This window comes from Liolophura sinensis, chromosome 7 (assembly GCF_032854445.1).
Source record: "Liolophura sinensis isolate JHLJ2023 chromosome 7, CUHK_Ljap_v2, whole genome shotgun sequence".
Classification (NCBI taxonomy): Eukaryota; Metazoa; Mollusca; class Polyplacophora; order Chitonida; family Chitonidae; genus Liolophura; species Liolophura sinensis.
Genome location: NC_088301.1, coordinates 44,025,511 through 44,050,465, shown reverse-complemented (window position 1 = coordinate 44,050,465; position 24,955 = coordinate 44,025,511). Strand labels below are relative to the sequence as shown.

The window sequence follows — 24,955 nt, the reverse complement described above, 5'->3', positions numbered from 1 at the left end:
TCCTCAAGTATCCCATTGATCCCAGTCGCTGGTAGCCATATGACTTTTAAGATTCAGCGGCATATCGGTAACAGTTGAAGTCCAACTTCTGTTGGTTCATTATTGTTACATTACACTCCTGTTGCTGCTTAGCATTTTAGGTTCTTTCCTCAAGTACTAGTATCTCTTGCATGGTTGCAGGAGAGTTACAAAGCATAAAGGAGGCCAAAGTGGCAGAGAGGGTTAGCATGCCAGCACGGCGCAATGACCCAGAAGCCTCCTACCAATTCGGTCGCTGTGAGTTCAAATTCAGCTCATACTGGCTTCCTCTCTGGCTGTACATGGGAAGATCTGTCAGCAACCTGCGGATTGTTGTGGGTTTCCCACTTTCTCTGCCTAGTTTACCCCTATCATAATGCTTTTAATCATAAAACACCACTCACATAAATATATAAACAACAAAGCATAAATGCAACAGGGTACAGTTCAATAAACCAGCATCAGACAACCACATAGTTTTGGTGACAAATATTTTGAATTTGATATTGGTAGGGAGCTATTTTATATTTTGTTTTATTCATTAAGTTGAGAAGGTTACAGTATTTATGATCTGTGTTATTTTGCCTAATGTCAATACTGATGTCACTCTTCAGGACTTTTCAAATTGTATGAGACGAGGGCGGTTAACAATGCTCATCTCCTGTTCATCACCTATTACTTAATAACTAATTTCACCATTTAGACTACATGAAATGTAATCTTTCCTGGGGAAAAGTGCATCATTATTTATCTATAAGGTAAAGTGCATCATATCTTTATCATATTTCCAATTTTGTTTCACAAGAACTTACACTCTGCAGAGTCATGGCATCAGTATGGTCGCAATCATGAATTTTGATTTTAAGCTATAAAAGTTGCTTTATTCTCTCCAGTCAAAATGAAAATTAGCATCCTGTGTTTTTTTCTTTAATTTACATTCATTTAATTAAATGGCAAATGTTTTTACATGTTTTAATCTGTGTATTCTATTTTGACTTCCTGGTGCAAAAACAGACATTGTTCCTATGCTTTATTAATTTGGTTTGCATGATGATGATGTGATACAAAATGTACTCAATGGTTAGATATAATAAATACATTTAGGTAAGTATAATGTGATGCAAAATGTGCTCAATGGTTAGATATAATAAATACATTTAGGGAAGTATAATGTGATGCAAAATGTGCTCAATGGTTAGATATAATAAATACATTTAGGTAAGTATAATGTGATGCAAAATGTGCTCAATGGTTAGATATAATAAATACATTTAGGTAAGTATAATGTGATGCAAAATGTGCTCAATGGTTAGATATAATAAATACATTTAAGTGAGTATAATGTGATGTAAAATGTGCTCAATGGTTAGATATAATAAATACATTTAGGTAAGTATAATGTGATGCAAAATGTGCTCAATGGTTACAAATCATAAATACATTTAGGTGAGTATAAGGTGTTACCTGACCTAAGTTGAAACCTGCTGTAAAAAAAATAAGAAAGACTTGATAAGCATGTGACTTATCTTTGTCTCACCCAACTCCAAGAAAATTGAAATTTTCCACTTAACAGACTTATACGCTAAACGGTTCATGTCCCATAAACACTGATATCAGTATGGATAAACCCTAATACACAAGACTGTGCATCTCACAGCGCTCCTGTCAATGAATGAATACATTATTTTTCCTTAACGCCACTTCTACAGCTCACATGTATTGACACAAGAGCTGTGTGGTAACTTCTTTGCTTTTGAGCATGCTGAAACACGACGTTTGTAAATGATTTCCTTGCTATGATGAAATTCGACCTACATATGCCGACAGTCAGTCAACACAGTCGCGTGTAATCGATTCACTAGCTGTATTTAGCTGCGCCAGCACAAAAAATGTGTCTGTCATCACCACAGAGTAGTCTCCCCTGAGTCCGAGCGGTTAAATTGTTGTTTGATTTGCGATTTCTTATCAAAACCCTAAAATTGTACAATGCAATTTTTCGTTTCTGTACACATCATCATTTGTACTCTGGGCTTATAAATAGAGAAATGTGGTTATCCATTTCCTTAAAGTGATCATTTTGTTTGTGTTATTGAGATAAAGGGGAGATAACTTTCTATAGCTTGTAAGCTTTCCTTGCACAACCGGAAGCTGTCATATGTCAAATGAATGGTTGAAAAACATTGCACCATGGCTTCGAAACAATATTTTCATTTCAATAGGCCAGGTATAAAACGACGTATAAACCGATCAACTAACCACACTGAAGTCCAAGAGAGAAAAGCGACAAGCCGAAGAGAAAATACATCGCAGTTTGGTAAGTTGTGAGATCAGTTTATGAGTTTAGCTTGTTTAGGGCTGTCTAGTCTATCAGGGCTCGATGTGCTGTTAATGACATATAATCTTGACATCCATCATCATTACACAGAACATTGTTAGAAATTCAAAACAGCACTGTCTACTCGTAGACCTGATTCAGTTGAATTAAACTTTGAGGTCTATTTTCAACGTTTAATTCAACTGAACTGCTACCAGACCTGTCAAGCAAGATCAGCAACTTGTTGGTAATGCTGTGGTCGATGACAGTTGTCAGTTAAATGCGTGCTATAGGGCTTTATAGGCCTCCACATACTTCTGCAGTTTGCAGTACACTCTTATTGATGACAACTGTGACATTTGTCTCATACCAGTAGGCCTACCTGATGTGGTGACCTTGCTGACCTGCCAGAATTGTTGAGTGTGCCCAAATGAAAGTAATTATTAAGCTTGTGCGTACAAGTAATCCTTGTAACGTGCTTGTAAGCCTTGTGACTAGTTCGGCCTGCACTTCAGTCAAAAAACAGTTTGTCTGTATCGATACCAGTTGGCCTATATATGCCTGCAACGTGTCTAGCTATGTAGTTATGTCTTTGTTATGGTTCCTGATGCTTTATTAATTCAAGGTGTGCCCAGTTTAACCAGTACCTAAAGTAATGCATTCTGCTGACTAGAGTGTTATAATGAAGCGTCTTCACATTGCAAATTCGAGACAACACATCCATGTAGGCACTTCACTTGCATGAGGCCATGGCAGGCAGACGAGAAAGTGAAAGATGTATATAGGGAAATGAACAACATGGTATCATATTTTGGAAATTATATGCCTGATAGTAATTGTTATAGTATATCATAGTAACAGAACAATGTGCAAGGCATACATTTTGTCAGCAAAAACCTAGTTCTGGGCATGTGGCATTGATCAAGCCCACCTCATGCTGGGTTCCTCTACGGCTGGACGGGGGAAGGTCAGCCAACAACCTGCATCATGGTCATGGGTTTGCCCCAAGCTCTGCCTGGTTTAATGCCACCATAATGCTGGCCACCATCATATAAGTGAAATATTCTTGAGTATGGCATAGAAAACACCAATCAAAATCAAATAAATCAAATGAAGCCCTGAACCAGAGATTTGCACAAACTTAATTCCATTTATTTTTTACAACATTTTCTCAACTGTGGCTATATGAGTAAAGGCACTAGTCAAGTGTACGTAGGCACCAGTTAGTGGCAAATACTTGGTTTTGAATATCCAGATGGAGAGCTCAACATACATGTCACAGGTAAACCACACCTGAGGTTGCAGCCTTATCTATTTATTTATTTATTTATTTTGCAGCCTTGAGTGACCATGGTTAAGAAGGCATCAAAGTTTGAGGTTCATTCAGGGAACTCCCTGAAGGCCTCCAACTCTAAACACACCAAACTCTACTGTAAGCAATCGTTACTTGTCCGTAAGTATGACATGAACAACTCAGCAGAGTTCAGACCTAAAGATTTGGACAGCCAGCTGTGTGACTGGGATGTTGGCCATAATGATGTCAGCTACTCTCTAAACAAAAAAGGAAGATGGCTGCTCCCAGAACTTATTAAAGATCACATTCATTCAGCTGAAGTGGGAGAACAAGACATCAAAGTATCCCTGCTTGAACATCACAAGTTGAAGCGTCAGGCAAACTGTGTCAGCTATCATGCGTCCAAAGGGGAGACAACAAGTATTGTCCCCAAGAAGGGGTATTTTGACCAACGTAGTGTCAATGGCAGACGCACTCCAAGACAACGAAATAGAAGAAGCAGGCAAACCCGACATGAGGAAGAAGAGGTAGAGGGAGAACCCATTCCAGTTGAACCACAAATTATCTACGATGTGTTCTACCCTTGTAGAAAGACAAGTTCCATTACCCATAATCCCAAGTATATCTGTAAAGATGGTGAGTGCAGCATCAAATTGCTTATTGTTTATTTTATTTTATTTCTCATTAAAGCAAAAATAACATATTTGTTACTGTGATTTTGTGGTAGTGATTCTTTCATCTTTGTACATTTTCAGATTTTTATGGTCATGCAAATCGATCAGCATACCGCCGTTCTAAGCTTACAACATCCAACTATCTGGAAATTTATGATGAAGAAGTCAATGCTGAGGAAAGTTTAGAAGACGTGGATTTTGATGAAGACTTGTCTGTGTTTGATGATAATCTGGATCTTCCAATTAATTCGAACCATTTAGAATCTAGTTCCCACATACTTGAAGTTCTGTTGGACAGAACCCTGAAGGCTACAGATCTTTGTGATACTATAAACAGTTATATTTTCCCCAAAACTCAGTGCCAGGAAAAAAAATCATTGAAAGACAAAAAAGACTGCATTGTGTATCTAGATGAAGACTTGCCAGCTGATTTCTACCCAAAACCCAAACAGTCTCTTCCAACAATGCCTACACAGAGGATTTCAGAAGTTCAAACAGTCCATTCTGGTAGTCAGACTGTGATGCCAACCTGTCGAGTACTTTTAAGTTCAGAAAGTGTTTCTTCCAGTTATCTCCAGGAACATTTTCAAGACAAATACTATGAAGCTGACTGCCACCCTCGAAAGTTTGCTGTTGACTTCACACAAAAAGTCACAGAAATCTGTCAGAAGAGAAAATTATTGTTTCCCAAACAAAAGGCGTGGTCATGGTTGATTTTCACAGACAAAGGAACGTATGACAATGGACTTAAAGTCTTCAGGTAATATAAACTGTGTTTACTGATAGGGGTGGTTCTTTGTTTTGCCCAATGCAAACCAGCTAAATATTGTCCACATTTGTACCGCATGTATGTGGTAAATGGTTCATGGCTTGACCTACAAAATCTGTCAGTTATTCCATTCAGAATACATTATGACTCCTTAAATGACTGCTTGTGGAAAACAGATATGATGCTGTTTTATTTTTTTGTATTATCAATTTTTATCAATGTTGATTGTTTATTTCTTCAGGGTACATTTAAATTCTGAGCTTGGATTTGAACAACCTGCTTTGGAGACCCTGTTTGAGATGAATTTCTACACAATGGATGAGGTTTGTGAGAGTGTGGCCATGTTTGTGGAAAGCTGCTCAGTGGACAGGTAAGTCTTAAACAATTATAGATAGTCTGGCCCTAGGGTGATGAAACTGTTGTAGACATATGCCAGAGTTATTCTTCTAAAACGTTTACTCGTGTAAATTGAGATTTTCTTGAAGAATCTTTATTTAATGCTAAGAATTGTCTTAGATTACCGGGACAATTTTGAAATTTATCGTTCATGTTCAAATTGAAGTTCAAATATAATCCCAACAGTTTATTGAGGCTAAGTCTGACTTAAGCCTAAGGTAGTTGTATGATGTCGGGCAATTTTTATCGAACAATATTTACATAGTGAATGAAAATGAATGTGAACTTTTGAGTTTCTGAAATATAGTGATATTTATTTTCTTTCTGCTTTTCAAAAACATTTCAAAAAATAATCGGTATACTGTTTTTGTTTTACATAAAAGTAGGCTCTTCTTTATTTACTGAATGAAATCATGTACCTGTATCTCATTTTCTGAAAAATGCCTTTTTCAACGTCTGAAATATTTTGAAATTTATCTTCTTTTTTGTTTTAATTGAAATTTTAATTTGATTTGTCAGTATTCAGAAACTGGAGCCTGTTATGTGTGCCACGTCCTCTCGTCCTGCCTTGACATTTGATCTCTTGAGGTCCTTGAAGCAATGGAAACAGCAGACCTATCACAGCAGCCAGTCCCACCAGAAAACATTTGCGGACTCTTTGCAGGTGAATTGATGGTTTAAACACTTTGATATCTGTTATAAGGTGAAGGCCTTTTAAATATGCTCCCATTTGCCTGAATGGAATAGAAATTACATTTGTTTTGCTGTATAACTTCATAGCATCACAAAAACAATTATTTGAGAATTCTAAACAGCATACTGTGTATCACGTTTGATCTTACTACCGTTATACTGCATCACAAATAACAATTTAAGACCCAGCTACATTTACCAGCTACATCAAGTCTGTTGCAGGCCACTTACCTTTCACATATACATGTGTGGTTTACACCTGTAAGGCCACATGTCGGAAAACATTGTCAGTTATTTCCAAAGGCTGATGCTTTACTTTGTGCATATCTGTTTGCTCCACCAGTAAAACTAACCACTGTTGTATAAGTGAAATGTTTTTGAGTATGGCGCTAAACCCCAATCATATGAATAAGGAAATAATTTTTGTTGATCAGAAATTTAGCCAGAAGGAAGATGAAAGCCCCACAACTCCTCAGAATAGTACAGAGTTCTGCAACATTTGCTTTGCATCAATCGACTTCAGTCTCCTTGAGAGTGAGCCCGCCACAGCTCTGCAGTCGTGTGATCACTGGTTCTGCAATACCTGCTGGCGGGAACATTTCCAGACTTCAATTCAGCGAGGGGTCCTTAGCCTACAGTGTCCGGTAAGTTCAAGAAAAAAAAAGGGATTCTGAGACCAGAATGTATTACAATAATATTACAGTAAGCAATACTTAAGCTTAAAAAAAAAAGGAAAAAAAAAAAAAAAAAAAAACAACAATAGATATCTGGGTGATGTGAGAAAAAGTATTGTTTGGTCTTTTTATGATTTCAGAACATTAGGCTGATACATTTCAAGTGCTGCTTCTAAACAACACTAGTCCAAGGGCAACAAGTGTGGGCAACAAGCCATGTTTTCCCAAATAATTGCATGATGTTTTTTTTCTTTTTCTTCATTCTTGAAAGGAATTTGACTGTACCACTCAAGCTGATAACATTACAGTCCTGAGTCTTACCTCAGCAGCAGAGTACAAGAAATTTCTACAGCATTGCCATGACAACAGGGTTCAGAGAGAAACTGAAACAACCAAATGGTGTCCAAACCCAAAATGTGGAAGAATTTTAAAGGCCTGGACCAATGGTATTATAATCTATTCCCCGTTTTCCCTGTATTGTCATTTGGCATTTTGACAATGAACTGGTTTTGTAGGATCTTACATATTAATCACTGGAATATCATTTTTTATGGTTATTTCAAAGTCAGTTTAAATTTCAAATATTAGGAAATAAATTGCATGTAAACTGCAAAATGGAAGAAGGTATATTTCAAGAGGTTCTCCAATTACAAAGAATTATAATAGTTATGTAAAAAAAAATTTCAGATCCCAAGGTCAGTGATGCTAAGATGTGCCTGACGTGTGACTGTGGACTAAGCGTTTGTTTCCAGTGTCTTGAGGAAGCCCATTGGCCAGCCACATGTCACCAAGCCAAACAACACATGAGGAAAATGAAAGATCTAGGTGAAGTTTCTTTACTGGTTAACTAGTTATTTGACACCAAATCCTTGTCTTTAAAACTTCAAAGTTAAAACACTGACTGAATTTAATAACCTGTGTGGTAAGGCTGAAATAAGTGTGACATTCAAATAACCTTTATATAATAAGACAAATACTTTTACTTCATTTGAGGTTTACGATTAATGTGTCCACGTCCATTTAAATCAGTACTAGTCCAGTGTGCGTGGAAATTATTCCTTCTTATGAAATATATGGCAGAAATATTTTATTTTCACTGTCCTCCTAAATTAGTAGATCTCTTTGATGTAGGACTTGTGAACAAATCCCAAGGCAGTGTCAGTTGAAAAGATTTGACGTTATCAGTGCCTAATTTGCATACGCAAGTTTTCAATACTTGGCTCTGCGCTTCCTTGATCTTCAATGATACAAACAACAAGTGTGAAGCTGATTGGTTGACTGGTTGTGGAGAAAATTGATAGACAAGAATACAGTATTTGACCAAAAATTATAGTATTTTTCAGTTGACACATTATGTTTCATTCTGATTGATTCATCCACCTTTTAGGCCATTTCAGACTGATTAATTTCTTTATGATCTTCTGAAAGTGTATATTAACATACCACACTTTTGGTGAAATGCAGTAGATACAAACGGACAGAGATTCATTCCTTTATTTTAGATCCAGACAGAATTTACGATGAAGATGCAAACTAAGATGACCATCTTTTTTATTACAGGAGATGAAGGAGCTTTCTTGTTTCTGAATACTGATACCACTTATGTGGTTGATGTGAAATACTGCCCAAAGTGTTACCTGCCTATTAATAAAAATGGCGGATGTCCATATATGGAGTGCCGTTGTGGACATCAGTTTTGCTGGTTGTGTTTAGTTCCGTGGGCCAGTCATAGAGCATGCATGAAAGCAGGAAACTCAGACAAGCATGGGACAACGGTGAGCACTCAAAAGATACACTGCCTTTGAATGATTTGAAATCATTGCCTGCTGAAGTTACAATTTTGAATTGGCCATTCTCTTATTTTTCTTCAACGTAATTTCCGATGAGAATTTTGTTTGGGTTAGGCTGTGTGTAATCTGTACTTTTAGATCTGTGTAATGAGGAAACCATCAAGACAGTCAAATGTTCATACAAGTAACCATAAATATTTGATCCTTTTGTAGAAAAGAGTTCTTCGGCATGAGCACAATCTGAAGAATAGACCAAAGTTCTACCTGATTGCCCTGACTCATAGATACTATCGCCAGCCAAAGATGATGAAAATCTTCAGGAAAAATGAAAGGGTCCTGAAGAATTTGCTGAAGGTAATTGTTGGTCTCTGTTAACACAGAACTGAGCCGTTAGTCTTACTTTTTGTAAGAAAATAACCTCTACATCCTAGATTTATTTATAAGTGGGCAGACATTCATGTCGAGAATGCATTGTTGAGAACAGGGTTGTTAATACTAAATGTAAATGCAGATGAATTTTCCATTGTTGATACATATTTTCAGTATATAAGGTTGTGACCTTAGTTTATATAACTATCACAAAGTAAACAATACTACTGTAATTCTTCAACCTTTTCACATGTTTGCAAGGTGTTTATTTAAGCATATTCCGAAGGCATTATTCTGTGTTGGCTGATAAAATTATACTTTTTGTGAAGCCCTGACACTGGCCAATCCAACCAATGTAGTTTTGTCTCCAAAATCAGATTTAAAAGATCTCAACTTTTTTTCCTTTGATAATAGGATTGGGGTGTGAACCACTTTTTCGATATAGAATCAGTTCTTGCAGAGTATGGGGCAAAGGCAGGAAGCCTGGAATCCATCCAAAAGGCTGTGGAAGACAACATCAGTCAAATTGCCAACTTGACCTTGGAGGTAAATAAGCATCTTTATAGTGGTATAAAGAAGATATGTATTAATTTGTTAATGTGCGTGGTGTTTTTACTTTTAATATTTGAAGTAGAGATTCATTGATGTTTGAGAACTAGCACATATAGTCAACATTTATTAGAATAAAATGGTCACATCAGTCTATATGTTATCTGAGAACACAGCAAAATTCATCAAAATGAGAAGAATAAGAACATAGGCCTTATTAAGTACCATAGGGGTTTCTAATGAGAGCAAGAGTTCTACAACAAAATTAAGTCATTTAAAAGATGTTTTCATTGATCACTTATTAGTAAATTAGTAGGCTCTATAAAATACATGTTGACCGTTTTGCTTGGCGGATATTTTCTTTGTTGGAAATCATGTCTGTAGTTATATTTTGGCCAGTGTATGAAGGGCAAACAATGTCATACTGTTGGTTTTCCAACAGGTAGTAGCCATATTTTTGTGCTTTTTATTTATATTAAATTACAGATGGAAAAAATAAAAAGACAAGCCCTTTAACTGGAAACATAATTAATGTTGGACATGCTTTTGGTTATTTTAGATACACTTTGTTATTGAGAACACAGCAGTACTCCTGCAGGATGGCATGACTGGAACTCACACACAATTACTGTGGCACATCATTGACAGGATGGAATTTATCGCTGGCAGGTTTGAGCAGGTAAGCATCTGTCAACTCTGCTTTACTGTTAATGACCTAAATTTTTAAAAACATAAATTTAAATTGGTGTGGCCTTATCATTTGAATGTTACTTTTGCCCATCGGCAATTGTGCCAATAGTGTTAAACTTTTTCACCAGAATGTTGCATGCTGTCAGAATTTTGTTCACAATGTGCAGATGGTGTATAGAAGACATATTGTTGCCTGAATGAATCATCTGAAAACAAGTACACAGCACTAACTGACTGGTTTGATTGTTTTTGACAGATATTTGAAAACAGAGGCAATCAGGATTTGAAACCAGTGCTTGCCAAGTTACAGCAATTGCAGTCTGCAGCAAGAAGATGTTTAGTTTCACTTATTTCCTCTTTGGCAGCCATTAATGCACAATAAACTTTAAACACAAGCTTCATTTCAAGCAGAAATATAGAAAAATACAAATGAGTTGAAAGATAACATTCGTGTCAAGGGGATGCATATGTTGACTGAACAAACTAAACTTGTTTTAATGATGAAATAAGCCTTTGTATCTTGAGTGGCCCATATTTCAGCTGTCAACATATTGCAGGCTATAGCAGTTATTGTGAATTTTTTTAGATACTGGTTTTTCTTTTAAGTTTGAGTTTCGTACTGCTGTTCTGAAAAAGTATTTTGAAAAAGTTGTGATATGCTATTTTGTGATATTGCCTGTATTTAATTCATTATTGTAATAAACTTGACTTCTTTATTTATACATCTGTTTTTATTATGATTATATTTGGACAGAGGTGTGAAGGGCCATTATTCTGATGTTTAATGGTTTTGACATAATGTAGAAGATATATGTTGAAGATGAAAAAACATTCATGAAAATATTAAAAAAAACCTTCTCTTTAGAATATTTATGCTTTTATGCTAAGCTTTTGAATTTCAACAGAGGTTTCTTCCTGGTACTTTTTTATTCGATCTCACTTTCCATTAATATGATCTGTAATTATAAATCAGGGATTTTTCATTTCAATAAATTTATCCCAGTAGAATGCACTTGCCATCTACAACCAAGCTAAGGAGAATTTCTCTTTGGCCAATTGGTAGAAGTGCAGGGTGTTAATGTTCAAAGGCATGCTTGCTATACCTGGGGCTGATTCCAGAAATTCGTTTGTGAGAAGTCAAAATTTAAGACCTGAACAATGCTCAGATTTAGTATTGGGAGATGAAATTTAGACACATTTGTCTTAAGGTAACATTAATAAGATTGGCAAAATGTTAATTTCTGAAGCTGAAAAGTTAGCTTTAAGATATAGCATTTTAAATTTTGACTTATCAGAAATGGCTTTGTAGACTCAGATCCAGCAGTCAACCCTGGCATCTTTGGTGGATAATTCCAGCGTAATTCAGATAAGTGTAACACACTGCAACTAGTGAAGTGCCAGAGCAAAGCAGCTAATGTGTCCAATACTTGTGTCCGTCAGTAGTGTGCAAGGTCTACTTGAGGTTGTATGATCAAGCAACACTGATTTAAAAAAAATTAAAAAAGATGTGCAGAGAGATTTCATTGGATGATCCTGTTAGGGCTAACCTATAACAAGATAGTCGCAGTCCAGGGATCCCTACAGCGAGGTGAAAAAAAAACCTTGAAATAATGAAGGTGTCTCAAAGGTTACTGGTTCAAATCTCAACAGAGCAAGCATTGCCTGTCACAAAAAGGTGAAATTTATTTTCATTTTTTTTTTTTATTTACCAAACCACTGAAACCTTACTTGACAGTTTTTGGCTTACGCAGTGTGAATCAGTTTTATGTGTGGTGGAAACAGTCCTTGGGTAAACCATTAACCTTTGGCAAAATACATGATGAAATTTACATCTTAATGAAACGTGGATAATCGCTGACCCACTAGGCTAAAGCATTGTTCTCACTGCATCCAATCAATTATGACTATTCAGGCCGAAGGCTTAATGAATCCAGTGCGAATATAACCCAGGAGATAAATTCCTACACTTAATCCAGGCTCAAAATTCACATTTTCCCGGCCACTTCTATAAATGTTCTACAGCTACATATATACATACCGGTGCAAAGTAAAATGATCAGATTTGTTATCTTCCTCATAAACACAGCGCATCAATCAATTTTAAAGATGCCGTAAACAACAGTCCTTGGCTAGCATACCACATGCAGTTTGATTCTGGTTACCGGTGCATTATTTTAAATAATGTCTAGGTTGTGTCAGACAACATGTTTATTGCAGTTTCATCCACTCATAAATCTGATCTCTGGTGTATAAGTGGAAACATTAATGTTGTTTTGTGAACTAATTAAATAGACTGGTAAATAAATTTATATAAATGCATGTATTCATTTACATACACGTTTCTTTTCGTTTTGGTCTGAACTAGCAGGCCTGTACGTGTAGCTTAAATTCAGGGTGTTCAAAGGCCAGAGGATATATCAGTTGACAGCTGTACTGTCTATAACTATACATAAAGACATACTTAACTGTGAAATTTGTTTAACATTTATATACCCAACTCTGGTCACACATTATTTTGAAATTCTGGTTTTAAAAGCAACTAAATAATTGCATGAGGATGTTCAATCAGGAATATATTACCGAGAAAAATAAATACAAACCTATAATTGACTTGTAAAGGATAAAAAATCAGCATGCATCAGATTTGTTTTTAGTTGAACTTCCAGCACGTGTGAAGTTATTTTTAGATAGCCTCGTTTTGGTCAGCAGCTGTCACGCGTGGTAATCGTAATGGCGCATGGGAGCTCATCGTGCTAGAAGTGTAAATGACTTTAAGTATGTGTTGCTTGAGTTGATGTATTTTAGCGGTTAATTCTTTGCATTAAGAGGGTATTGCAAAGTTGCTAAAGAGAGCTGCTGATTTCTGTGTTGTTATAGATAATGCTGAGAATGTGACCCAGCTGATTGCGGAGAGTACAGGCCGACTGCAAGCATGACATAGATCTGTCAGTGTCAATGTCATGCGGAAGTGACTGTGTTTCCTGTTGCGATACGACGAACCCAGACCGCCAGATCAAGCCTACTTTGTGACACCCAGTTTAGGTGATTGTGTGCATTTGTTGGCATGTGTTAGTGATACAGCTGAAAAACAAAACCAGAATGTATGTTGTATTGCAATTACATCTGGTACTGACAATCACTGTTGTCATACGTGTGCTTATGAGCACGCATGTATAGCTAGTTCTATGGGGAATTGTTTATGTAGAAACATAGCCCTTTGTGCAAGCATTGACTTAAGTTACCCTACCCTCCTCAGTTTTCATTGCGCTGTCGTCAACACACAGATGTTGTCCACTGTATATGATGTAGCTGTCGGTAATCCTTGTCCATTTCTGCGTCCAATATGTTTGTCATTTTAGTGATATGCTTCGCCTTGCAAGCATGCACTAGCCAAAACATGGCTTACACAGCTGATCAGCCATGTTCGAGTGTTCCAGTTTAAGATTTGGCACTACATCGAAACAGCGGGCTACACCTTTGACTTTTTCCAAGGAGGCCTTCATATTGGATATTGTGGGAAATAGAGAGGTTTTGAGAATTGCCGAGTGATTGTACAGAAATTTCAAATATGGTGTGTGAATGACAGATGGTGCTTGTAGGTCATACAGAGAGACGTTTTGATCCAGTGGACGTGTTCAAGGTGAAACATATCACTAAACTGACATGCATTGAATAAAGAAATGGCCAGGATTTAAGGACAACCTCAGTAGGCTCACGGTGAGGACAGCACACTGAGAACTGGGGAGTGCAGGGTTAGTCATTGCTTTCATATGTGGCTATGTTTTTACATAAACATCATTTTTCTACATAAATATAGCCCCATAGAGCTAGCATATAGCCTACATTGGTCAGAGATTGCTCTGACCTTTGCCAAACCTAACATCAGATTAATAAATCTTTCACTGCATCTAATACTTGAATTAACTGAACAGCGCCATAGACCCAAGATGGAGTGTTCATAAATACATAGGGACAACATTGTGAAACATTAGATAACTGAATTCTGCTGTACTGCGTGGGCCACAAGAAATAACCGCAGTCATGCACAACATTTACGATCAGTTGCAATCATACTACTTTACTAGTATACATGCCTAGCTGTTATGGTGGCTATTATGACTACTCTCTTTATACTGGGCTGGCAGAGTATCATAGCCAATGTCAAACATGAAAAGAGGCTTTTTCATGTTTTTCTTTTTAAATAGTCAACTGTGTCATGAATTTGGGTCTGATGTGCCATTACTGATTAGCACAGAGAGGTAAGAGTTTTAGTTTGACAACAATTAAGGGACAGCAGACAGTGTCCTTAATGTGCCACTTGGCACACACTTTTGTAAGCCTTCCAGGAGATGTTTTCTAAACAGCAGTGTGTATCTAAAACAGATAGTAAATAAATTTGCGTATCAGTGATGCAGTGTGAATAAAGTTTTCAAATTGGATTACATGCTTGGCAGGTGCTACAAAACACCCGGTAAAAAATCTCATTACACACAATCACTCATGATGTTTTCACTTTACAAAATTGAAAATATATCCAGTAAGACGGTGGCTTTAATTGGTTGTCCAATTATAAAGCCCATTTACAACAAGGCACATTGTGTCTGCACATGTCATCTGTATGGTTTATCTTTGCCATTATTCACCATGTGATTGACTGAAAAATACAGTAAAAAAACATATTTATGTCAGGTAAGTACGAAAACATTAGGGTCATTTATGCTCATAGGAGACAACACACATACAATACATGTGTGATACGTGTAGTTTAATAGACTTTGCTACCAATAAAGTGCAATAAAAATTTGCATTAGGCTGTTACATCCACATTCCCTTCAAGCCCCCCGTCTGCCCAACCAATTGTAAGTTCAATGGCCTGCTTAAAAAATCATCTACATATTATCACCAGTTTTTAATATTTGTATTTGTCAGTTTTAGTTGTTTTAATGAAATAGACAGATGGTGAGTACAATGCCTTGTGAAGAAACAAAATGCCAGTATGGCAAAATCTGATCTTCAATGAAATGTAAACAGATTTGTTCCTTTGGAAAAGTCAAAGTGGGAAAATAATGAATACTGAAAACACTATTTTTGGTGTAATCTGGATTTGTGGGTAACCGTATTAGCCTAACCTGGGATTAAGACACAGGGCATATTTTAATTCCAGGCCTAACTTACTACAACAATGGACTGATAGCACATTCCTGTTCACCAAACCTGACTGACAATGCTGATAGTCTACCAGCAAAAACTTGCACTACACCTATCTCAGTCCTTGTCTCTAAGGTGCAGCTGCTATTTTTGTTTTTGTTTACTTCTGAAAATCTGATGATCTTAAAAAGACATTGTAGATTTGTGTAAGTGAGCTGGAGACTAGTACAAGCTGGGATTAAGATAAACATCTGTCCTTACATCATGTCACTGTATTAAGTATAGCTCAAGTGCATGTAAACCAGATCAGGGGCCAATTCCACAAAGACATTTCTGACTTCAGTCAAAATTTGAAGTATGACCTTAAAGCTTATTTTTCGGTTGGATAAAGTAAAATTTTGTCCACCTCATCAGTGTTATCTTAAGCCAAATTTCGACTTTCAGTACCAAAAACTGAGCGTTGTGGAAAGATTTTTAATTTTGACTTAAGTCAGAAATGGCTGTGTGGAATCGGTCCCAGCTCATCAAATTGCTCTCATAAGAATAAGACATTAAATTAAGGTGTCTTCATGTCTGAAAAGTATTTCAGCCCAATGTACCTTACTAAAATTGTGTAAAAATTAAAAAAGCTGTATTTGGCATTATATGTTCTCAATCTATGAGGTAGTGATGGCTTATTCTCTGATCTGTCTGACTTCCACAGCTGCTGGAATGAGCCAGCTATGGCACTGGCTGCACAGTCACCATATGGACTGGCAGCGCATGGCCTTGTACTAACACATGTTGCCATCAGTGCTATCCTTACTGTGTACTGTATGTTTGGCTGTGCATCATGATGAATGGTAAAACAGGTTCATTCATATGGGGGTGGGTTTGAAACACTTTTCTGTGTGCCAGATAATTTTTTCTGTAATACTACATTATTATTTATACATTATCTGATTCTCACCCTAGAGGGAAAGGTATTAGACCTTAGATTTCTAACAAGATAGACTGCTTTTAATCTAAAGGTTTGTTAAGTACTTGGCAAAGGTCAGTGGTGCACTCCATTTTCCCATAAGGATGATTGCCATCCTGTAAGTGAAACATTTCTGAGCTCAGACAAACATCAATAAATCAGAAAATGAATCTAATGGGGTATAAACTTTATATTATATTACAGAAGCTCTTACCGAGGCCACATAGATGTACATTGGTGTACTAGAAATGCTTTAGTCTGAAGCCTAAGTGAGAAGGTCCCAGAATGGCGTCAGCTAGTCCTAGTTCAAGCAGATATGATGACCCAGCGCAGAAGCCACTGTTTGGCGAGCCAAAGTCCAGGGTTTGTACTCAAGGGTTATGGTTTACAGGGGTTAATTCCCTTAATTCATTATAGCCAACAGCAGAAAATGTCCGTAATATTCAAATCTAAAAAGTTAATTTCATTCATTTAACTTCAGTAGACTAGATTAATAGTTGGCATTGGGTCAGTACATAGTACAGAGATGAATGTCATTGTTACATTGAAAAGTCTTACTTGAGTGTAATTAGTTTTATTAATGACTTTATGTGAAAAAATGTAGCAAATGAATTCCATCATCCGGAGCTCAGAGTTTGAGGGTTTAAAGGGATTTAAATTATTTAGAAATAAAAGCATGGAGATATTTTGGCAATATCAAATATGGAAGTTAATTCCGTGTCATAAAGCTGCTATAGTTACTTTTGTATTACATGTTTGACTGAGCATCTTATATCCCTAGTGATCTCCCTTGTCAGCACATCACCATAGCTTTTAATAGCCCATATCTGCATGAAGATAGCAATCTGCGTTTTTGTTAGCTTTGAAGTGCTAGTATTTGTTTTAATGTGAAGGTTTCAGTTGAGTCTGTACCTGCATTAATGACATGAGTAGGAAATTAGTGTTGTTGCCCAACTGAAGTTTTCAACAGGTGAACAGTGCTACAGGTGAGGAGTGTACAGGCATTATTACGCTTAAAAAACTAGGTGATAGGCTTCTAAAATTAATACAGAGCATACTGTATACGCCAGAAGATTTGTGTGTACATATAAGTTACCGAAAGTTGGTATACATGCAAGATTTAAAGCAGACACTTCTGTCAAAATGAAAAGTAAATCTCCACAGCGAACCATGTACTCGACGTTCTTTACCATGTGTTAGTTTTCAGACAGTAGCTCCTGTGCCACCACCCACAACCGTGGAGAATGTCCACCATGATATTTGTCTTTGTGACACTCTCAAGTATTAGCCATGAAGAAGATGTAGCAAAGGGTTGAAAATGGCCTTTTTGGTTACTATACTACAAGTTCTGTAGCTTCTACATTGCACAAAATCATCCTAGTCTGATTTCAATTCCCCATGAATCGTTAGTTTGCAGTGTTAAAGTATCATCAAGGGTCCAGCTTTTTGGACAGTTTATATGTAGGCCAACATCTCCTTGTATGTCTTTTCTTCACTCCCCTTTCACTGGATTTCACACTTTCCAGGTGTATTATTGGTGACACAAAATGGTTTTGAGTTTTGAGTATTTAAAAAAAAAAAAAAGTGTTTTGCTGTACCGCATACTTGGAAAGTCGGAAGTAACATACCCCTCTGACAAAAATTTATCCGTAGCAGGATTAATGATGACATAATTTGTAAATAGGACAGTTTATCATTTATAGCATACCCGCCCTGATAGCACACCAGAGTATCTGCTGCAGGAGCGGTACATCAATCCTGGGTCAAGTCACACGTAAGACTTTAACAGAGGAAGCTGTAACTTCCTCGCTTGGCGTTCAGCGTGCAGGGAATAGTGCAACGACTGGTTGACCCGTATCAGTGTAATGGCTGGGTCGGGGCGGCTTATTTGCTTGCGGTAAGTCGTTTCAGTGAAGCAGCACTAGATAAAAGAGCGATGGAAATCCATCCTGCAACAAGGAGGCACATCATATACACCCTGACTCCTTCATTGTCATATGACTGAAAAATTGTTGAGTAGGACGTTAAACCCCAAGCATTCACTTATAGCATCACCTCTACAGCCACATGCAACAGTGTGCACTGTCCTAGTACATTACCTGCAATTCAGTCTACATGTATGTGTAATAGAGTACTGTTTGATCATATTCCCTGGCTCGGCTGGCAACAGGTGCTACTGTACGGTATCTAACTATTTAAGTGCACAATGCAGCCTGAAGCTGTACATTGTATGCCAGTTGACTTAACAAAATAAAGCCTGAATATCATTAGGTTGAATACAGCTTACAATAAACACTGACAGGCATAGCAATAAGGCACAGACTCTGGTGAGGCCGTTGCAATACTTACGGTACATATTTGTGGATGATTTTTGATGGCTGATGTGAAGCTTCAGTGAATGTTGGTATCAGAATTTATAACATGCCATCACGAGAATTTGTTGTAAGTATTTAATAAGCCGTTTCAGGAAAATTGGGTATGAACTGTTATTTTCATTTTTGTATGGTAGAAAAATTTGTGCCTCTAGTTCACTATGTTTGGCATGCCTTGTATCAATGACATTTGGCAGGATCACATGTCAAGCTGTGATTTAAGTCATTGCATAATTCAAAAAGCAAAGTAAGTATTCTGAACTAAAAAGAGTTAAATTGTACATTTGTGAGATACAAACCAAGTGTATTCTTGAAGCCACCTTGTAAAATACTTGTTAATAAACTGCAGGTAGGGTTAATATATATGTACCTAACCTGAGAGCTGGGTTGTAGAGTTAAAGAATTAAGCTGATGTCACGCACGTTCTTTCGCTTTACAGTACGAAAAAAGTTGTTTCTAGATACTGGAGGTAATCATGATTCTTCAGAGTGTTAATCTTGTAAATTAGGTTTGTCTTTCAGACTGTAGGTAATGTTTGTAATACAAAATACTATAGCATAGAGAGTAAACCCAGAGTAGTGATAACAGTGTCATAGTTAGGAATTGGTCACACATATTTCACAAATTGTAAGACTTGAAGTGGACTTTATGCCAGATAGGAAGTTTGTCTTCCAGACTTAGTTGGTAATACTTTTTTAGGTTGGGCGTATGATAGGGATTAAGTTTGTCATCCAGAAAGTGTGTAGGTAATACTTTGTTAGGTGTGACATTGGTGTTATTGTGGGGTTTAAATTTGTCTTTCAGATACTGTAGGTAATACTACTTCATTAGCTTGGTATTGGTTTTGTGGTGGGAATTAAATTTGTCTTCCAGATACGGTAGGTAATGCGTCATTTAGGTAGGCATTGGTCTTATGGTGGGAATTAAATTTGTCTCCCAGACACTGTAGGCAAGACTTCATTATGCTAACCATTGGTGTTATGGTGGGAATTAAGTTTTCCATCTAGATACTGTAGGTAATGCATGGTTTAGCTAGGCATTGTAGGTACTGTTTCCCAAGGCTTGATGTTCATTTCAGAGGATATAGGACATAAGGTTGTCTCACGGACACTGTACGGTTTCCCAAGTCTTAGGGCAAGTAGGACATAAAGTTGTCTCCCACACACTGTAGGTACTGTTTTCCAAGGGTAGATGTTGGCCTTAGGGCAGTTAGGACATAAGTTTGTCCCACAGACACTGTAGGTACTGTTTCCCAAAGGCTTGATGTTGATTTCAGAGGATATAGGACATAAGGTTGTCTCATGGACACTGTATGTACGGTTTCCCAAGTCTTAGGGCAGGTAAGACATAAAGTTGTCTCCCACACACTGTAGGTACTGTTTTCCAAGGGTTGATGTTGGCCTTAGGGTAGTTAGGACATATGTTTGTCCCACAGACACTTTAGGTACTGTTTCCCAAAGGCTTGATGTTGATTTCAGAGGATATGGGACATAAGGTTGTCTCACGGACACTGTGTGTACGGTTTCCCAAGTCTTAGGGCAAGTAGGACATAAAGTTGTCTCCCACACACTGTAGGTACTGTTTTCCAAGGGTTGATGTTGGCCTTAGGGCAGTTAGGACATAAGGTTGTCTCACGGACACTGTGTGTACGGTTTCCCAAGTCTTAGGGCAAGTAGGACATAAGGTTGTCTCCCACACACTGTAGGTACTGTTTTCCAAGGGTTGATGTTGGCCTTAGGGTAGTTAGGACATATGTTTGTCCCACAGACACTGTAGGTACTGTTTCCCAAAGGCTTGATGTTGATTTCAGAGGATATAGGACATAAGGTTGTCTCACGGACACTGCATGTACGGTTTCCCAAGTCTTAGGGCAAGTAGGACATAAGGTTGTCTCCCACACACTGTATGTACTGTTTTACAAGGGTAGATGTTGGCCTTAGGGTAGTTAGGACATAAGTTTGTCCCACAGACACTTTAGGTACTGTTTCCCAAAGGCTTGATGTTGATTTCAGAGGATATGGGACATAAGGTTGTCTCACGGACACTGTGTGTACGGTTTCCCAAGTCTTAGGGCAAGTAGGACATAAAGTTGTCTCCCACACACTGTAGGTACTGTTTTCCAAGGGTTGATGTTGGCCTTAGGGCAGTTAGGACATAAGGTTGTCTCACGGACACTGTGTGTACGGTTTCCCAAGTCTTAGGGCAAGTAGGACATAAGGTTGTCTCCCACACACTGTAGGTACTGTTTTCCAAGGGTTGATGTTGGCCTTAGGGTAGTTAGGACATATGTTTGTCCCACAGACACTGTAGGTACTGTTTCCCAAAGGCTTGATGTTGATTTCAGAGGATATAGGACATAAGGTTGTCTCACGGACACTGCATGTACGGTTTCCCAAGTCTTAGGGCAAGTAGGACATAAGGTTGTCTCCCACACACTGTATGTACTGTTTTACAAGGGTAGATGTTGGCCTTAGGGTAGTTAGGACATAAGTTTGTCCCCACAGACACTTTAGGTACTGTTTCCCAAAGGCTTGATGTTGATTTCAGACCATATAGAACATAAGGTTGTCTCACGGACACTGCATGTACTGTTTTCCAAGGCTTCATGTTTGTCTTAGGGCAGGTAGGACATAAGTTTTTCCTCCATATACTGTATAAACTCTTCTTAAGGATTTTACTGTAGGGAATTCAGCTCATCCTGGTTTCCTATTTGGCCGTATGGCTCTGCCTTATAATGCTTTCAGTTAAGTCAAGAGTACAGCATAAAATGCCAATCTAATAAATAAATAAATACTGCAGGGAATTAAGGCTTGAGGTGTGTCTTGTTGTAAGAAATATTTTTATCTACTAGATACAAGAGGTGAGGCTTTTTATAGATGTTATTGTCTCCTTTAGGGTTAGGACATAATTAGGGCCCAAGCCAGGTAAGGTAGTGCAGGTAATGGTTCATAAGGATTTACATTGATCATAGGTAGTAAATTTGTGTTCCAGATACTGTAGGTAATGTTTCATAAAGTTTTTGCTTGGTTGTATGGTAGGAAGTAAATTTGCTTTCCAGATACTGTAGGAAATGCTTCATAAATATTAAGGCTGATGGGAAAAAATAAGTTTGTCTACCAGATCAAGCAGGTAATGCTTTGTATTAAGACTTCATGTAAAACTGTAGGAGGAATGAAATTACCATCAGTCAAATAGGGTCAAATAGTCAAAAACAAGTTTCAATAACTTTTGAAGTTGATATACACTTCTGCTTAGATATGTTATACCATTGTTTTAAGAAAACACAAAATCTCATTGTGATGAGATTTTCTTTGGGTGGGTTGGAGGGGGGGATAAGCTTTAGTGTACATCTTGTCAAAAACTGTCATGTCTTCCTATGCAGCATTGTTGATTAAATATTACTTTCTATGTTTGCTTTAGGACAGGGTGGCAAATCTTGTTGTTGGTGTTTTAACTTCAATAGCTGTATTGGTAAGTATTATTTTGTAATGCATGTATTCTCACATATCTCAGAATGGCTAGTACAAGACATGAACAAGACAAGTGTAATGAAACCATAATGATTAAAATGTTATGATAAGTTTAGTATGATAAAAGCTTTATCTGTTTATGCCATATTTATGTTTTTGTTCACAAGAAGGCATTATGTTTTTTTTCTGTTTTTCAGGGCTTTCCAGTCATATAAATATATCTCTTACAGGAACAATAGCAGCACAGTCCACATTTCCAATAAGTTAGATGATTTTTCGGTTTTATTTTTATTCCTTCTGATATTGCAAAAACAAATTTATGTATTCTGTGACAATTTTTTTTTCACAGGTCACATTGATCAGTGCCTTCATATTCCCGCAGTGGCCGCCGAATGGTGTGAATGTGTTCTTTGCCATTGTGATAGTGTTTATTTGTGGCTCTCATTTACTGCTGGTAAGTCTGTGTTACTGTTAAATGGGTGTATTTCACCTGAAGACTGGCTTGTAAAATGGCACTTTTGGCAGCAAATAAAGGCCTCAACTTTTTCTGATAGGAAATTAGTCAAACTTCAGAGAGAATTCTTAAAAGGACCTATTACAGATAGATGGATGAATCAGTGAGAATGAAGCAAAATGTCTGTTGAAAAATGTTAAACTTTGCATGTAGGTTAAATACAGTAATCTAGGTGTTAAAACATTTGCATACCAGCCATGATGTATGTTCTAGATCAATAACCAGAAGACCAATGTCCAAAACAACATTCAAAACACACCACCAATGAACTAAGAAGGTTTACATGGAATATAGACTGTCAGTGTTCATTTTTCCATTCCCTAAACCTATAAACAGTGCAGCATTTGTATTAAGGATAAGGTCCCATGTAGTTGATTACCCAAGAACTTCAGGGACAGAGGTGTGGATGTTAAGCTGGACTTACAGTGTATGATACAGTGATGTCACACACCTGTGAATGGAAAAGTTCATAAAGTCCATTGATCTATCCAAATATTTGACTGTATTTAATTGTTTGTTTGTGAAAAAAAAATCTATAAAAAAAGTGAAGATACCTTCATTTTTATTGGCCTTTCTACTGATGATTATGTCAAATTTAAATTTTCTTTCTCTTTATTTGTTGAAACACCACTGTTTTGTGACATATGTAGTTTTAAATATTTTTCAACTTTTATGTTTGCAGATATTTTGGTATCGCCAAGGTGATTTGGAACCGAAATTTAGAACAATGATATTTTACAATGCGTTTACAATTGTTCTTCTGTGTGTTTGTGGAAACCTGTACATTCATGCAGTTGGTGGAAGTACTGGAGGGAAGGGAGGCAACTCCACTAAACCATGACCATACAAAGAGAGTATTTATGGCATAGTTATCATTGTGACAGTGACAATTGTCATTACACATACAATTTATTTGTCTTAGAACTTAATGGGTGGTGGTTTATAGTAATTAAGTGTAATATTCCTACAGAATGTGAAATTGTTGATCATCAGCCAGTTACATTAATGCATAACGGTGGGTCAGTATTACTTGTGTATCTACAGATGTCAGTATTGTACTTTTTATATCCTGTATCTCTGTTATATCCTGACATACTGTAGAAATTGACCTCTTTTAAGAATTGTTTGGCTTTTGATGGATTTATAGGGAGCTTACGTGTTTGATATCCTTGTCACAGAAACACTGAGTCTTGCAAGTTTTTATTCCATGTTCAGTAACTTTGAATATTCCGCGTACAAGTTTATCGTAAGTGCGATCTTGTTAATTGTGTTTTTTTGAAATAGAAATCATATGTAGTACAGTTCATCTGATGCAACAAGTGTGAGTTTTTAAGATAACGATGTACAGATATTGTCATAGTAATAATGCTATAAATTTAAATTTAAAAAAAGAAAGGAAATAAAAAACTGAAATGGACAGGTGATATGATATTTATCAACATATTTCCACAAACTAAAAAAACTTTCTGTATTTGTTGGTAGATGTAGTGCTGGAATTCTTTAGTTTGGTTCCTATATTTCTCTTTGCCGAGTCTCTTCACGTTGTCCATAGCTGTGAAGTACACAGGTGCTGATCTGTGAGGATAACTAATGTTTTAATGTTATATGACCCAGATGGGTTTATAAATTAATGATATTACATATTATTGGTCTTACATGTGGCTTGACTTTTGGGCACTGTCAAGTTTTAAGCCTTTGTACAATATGTAAATATTTTTGCAGTGATAACATCATTGTAGTCAGTTTGCTTTTAAAATTCAATTCATGAAAAAGGTCCACTGTTATTATTTTCTCAAATTTTTGCTTTTGAGGAAGAGAACTTTCCCATTTTCTGTACAATTTTTTTTTTGTAGAAAACTAACATGATAATAGGCTCCAAAAAGAATTAGTGAAATAGTGTTGACACTTCAATTTTTATCTTTTTCTATTAGACATATTGGCACAAAAGGCACATAAGAGAATTTTAGTGTGTATACAATTATTCTTATCAGATTTTTACTGGGCATTTTATTCTTTAACTGGCTGAAGCCATGCTTTTGGAGAAGTATCTTGGTAAATTTTGTCAGTGTATGATAAGGTAAGTGATTGATTTCTGTCAAGAAGTTGCTTGCCATTTGTCATGCTTAGCATTGATTTTAAGGTGCTTGGTTAATAATTTTTAGTGTTGTAATTCTAATATTAAATGTTTATGGGAAGATATCTGTTGTATGTAGAAATGTAAATACATGTATCGTGTATATGAATTTGTATATCTGTTTTAAAA

At 36.8% G+C, this 24,955-nt stretch overlaps 2 protein-coding genes across 4 annotated transcripts; both read left to right on the top strand.

The window, feature by feature from the left end:
• The first annotated feature begins 2,194 nt into the window (after nucleotides 1-2,194).
• LOC135470946 (uncharacterized) lies at nucleotides 2,195-10,952 on the top strand. The gene is made up of 13 exons (XM_064749995.1): nucleotides 2,195-2,332; nucleotides 3,671-4,262; nucleotides 4,382-5,060; nucleotides 5,311-5,439; nucleotides 5,985-6,129; nucleotides 6,593-6,802; nucleotides 7,104-7,278; nucleotides 7,520-7,657; nucleotides 8,393-8,607; nucleotides 8,836-8,976; nucleotides 9,406-9,537; nucleotides 10,100-10,219; nucleotides 10,487-10,952. Exons 2-13 carry the CDS (start codon nucleotides 3,683-3,685, stop codon nucleotides 10,610-10,612), a joined length of 2,790 nt encoding a protein of 929 aa, XP_064606065.1. The 5' UTR covers nucleotides 2,195-2,332; nucleotides 3,671-3,682; the 3' UTR covers nucleotides 10,613-10,952.
• A 2,002-nt stretch (nucleotides 10,953-12,954) lies between these two features.
• Nucleotides 12,955-24,073, top strand: LOC135471119 (transmembrane protein 243-like). 3 transcript variants are annotated; one of them, XM_064750189.1, is made up of 6 exons: nucleotides 12,955-13,005; nucleotides 13,108-13,272; nucleotides 16,541-16,699; nucleotides 22,129-22,179; nucleotides 22,528-22,632; nucleotides 23,375-24,073. In XM_064750189.1, the coding sequence occupies exons 3-6, from the start codon at nucleotides 16,622-16,624 to the stop codon at nucleotides 23,531-23,533; spliced, it is 393 nt and encodes a 130-aa protein (XP_064606259.1). In that variant the 5' UTR covers nucleotides 12,955-13,005; nucleotides 13,108-13,272; nucleotides 16,541-16,621; the 3' UTR covers nucleotides 23,534-24,073. The 3 variants fall into 3 exon arrangements, with proteins under 3 accessions (XP_064606259.1, XP_064606258.1, XP_064606260.1); XM_064750188.1 differs by having other exon boundaries at nucleotides 12,961-13,272; XM_064750190.1 differs by lacking the exons at nucleotides 12,955-13,005; nucleotides 13,108-13,272 and adding an exon at nucleotides 13,543-13,982.
• The last annotated feature ends 882 nt before the right edge of the window (nucleotides 24,074-24,955 follow it).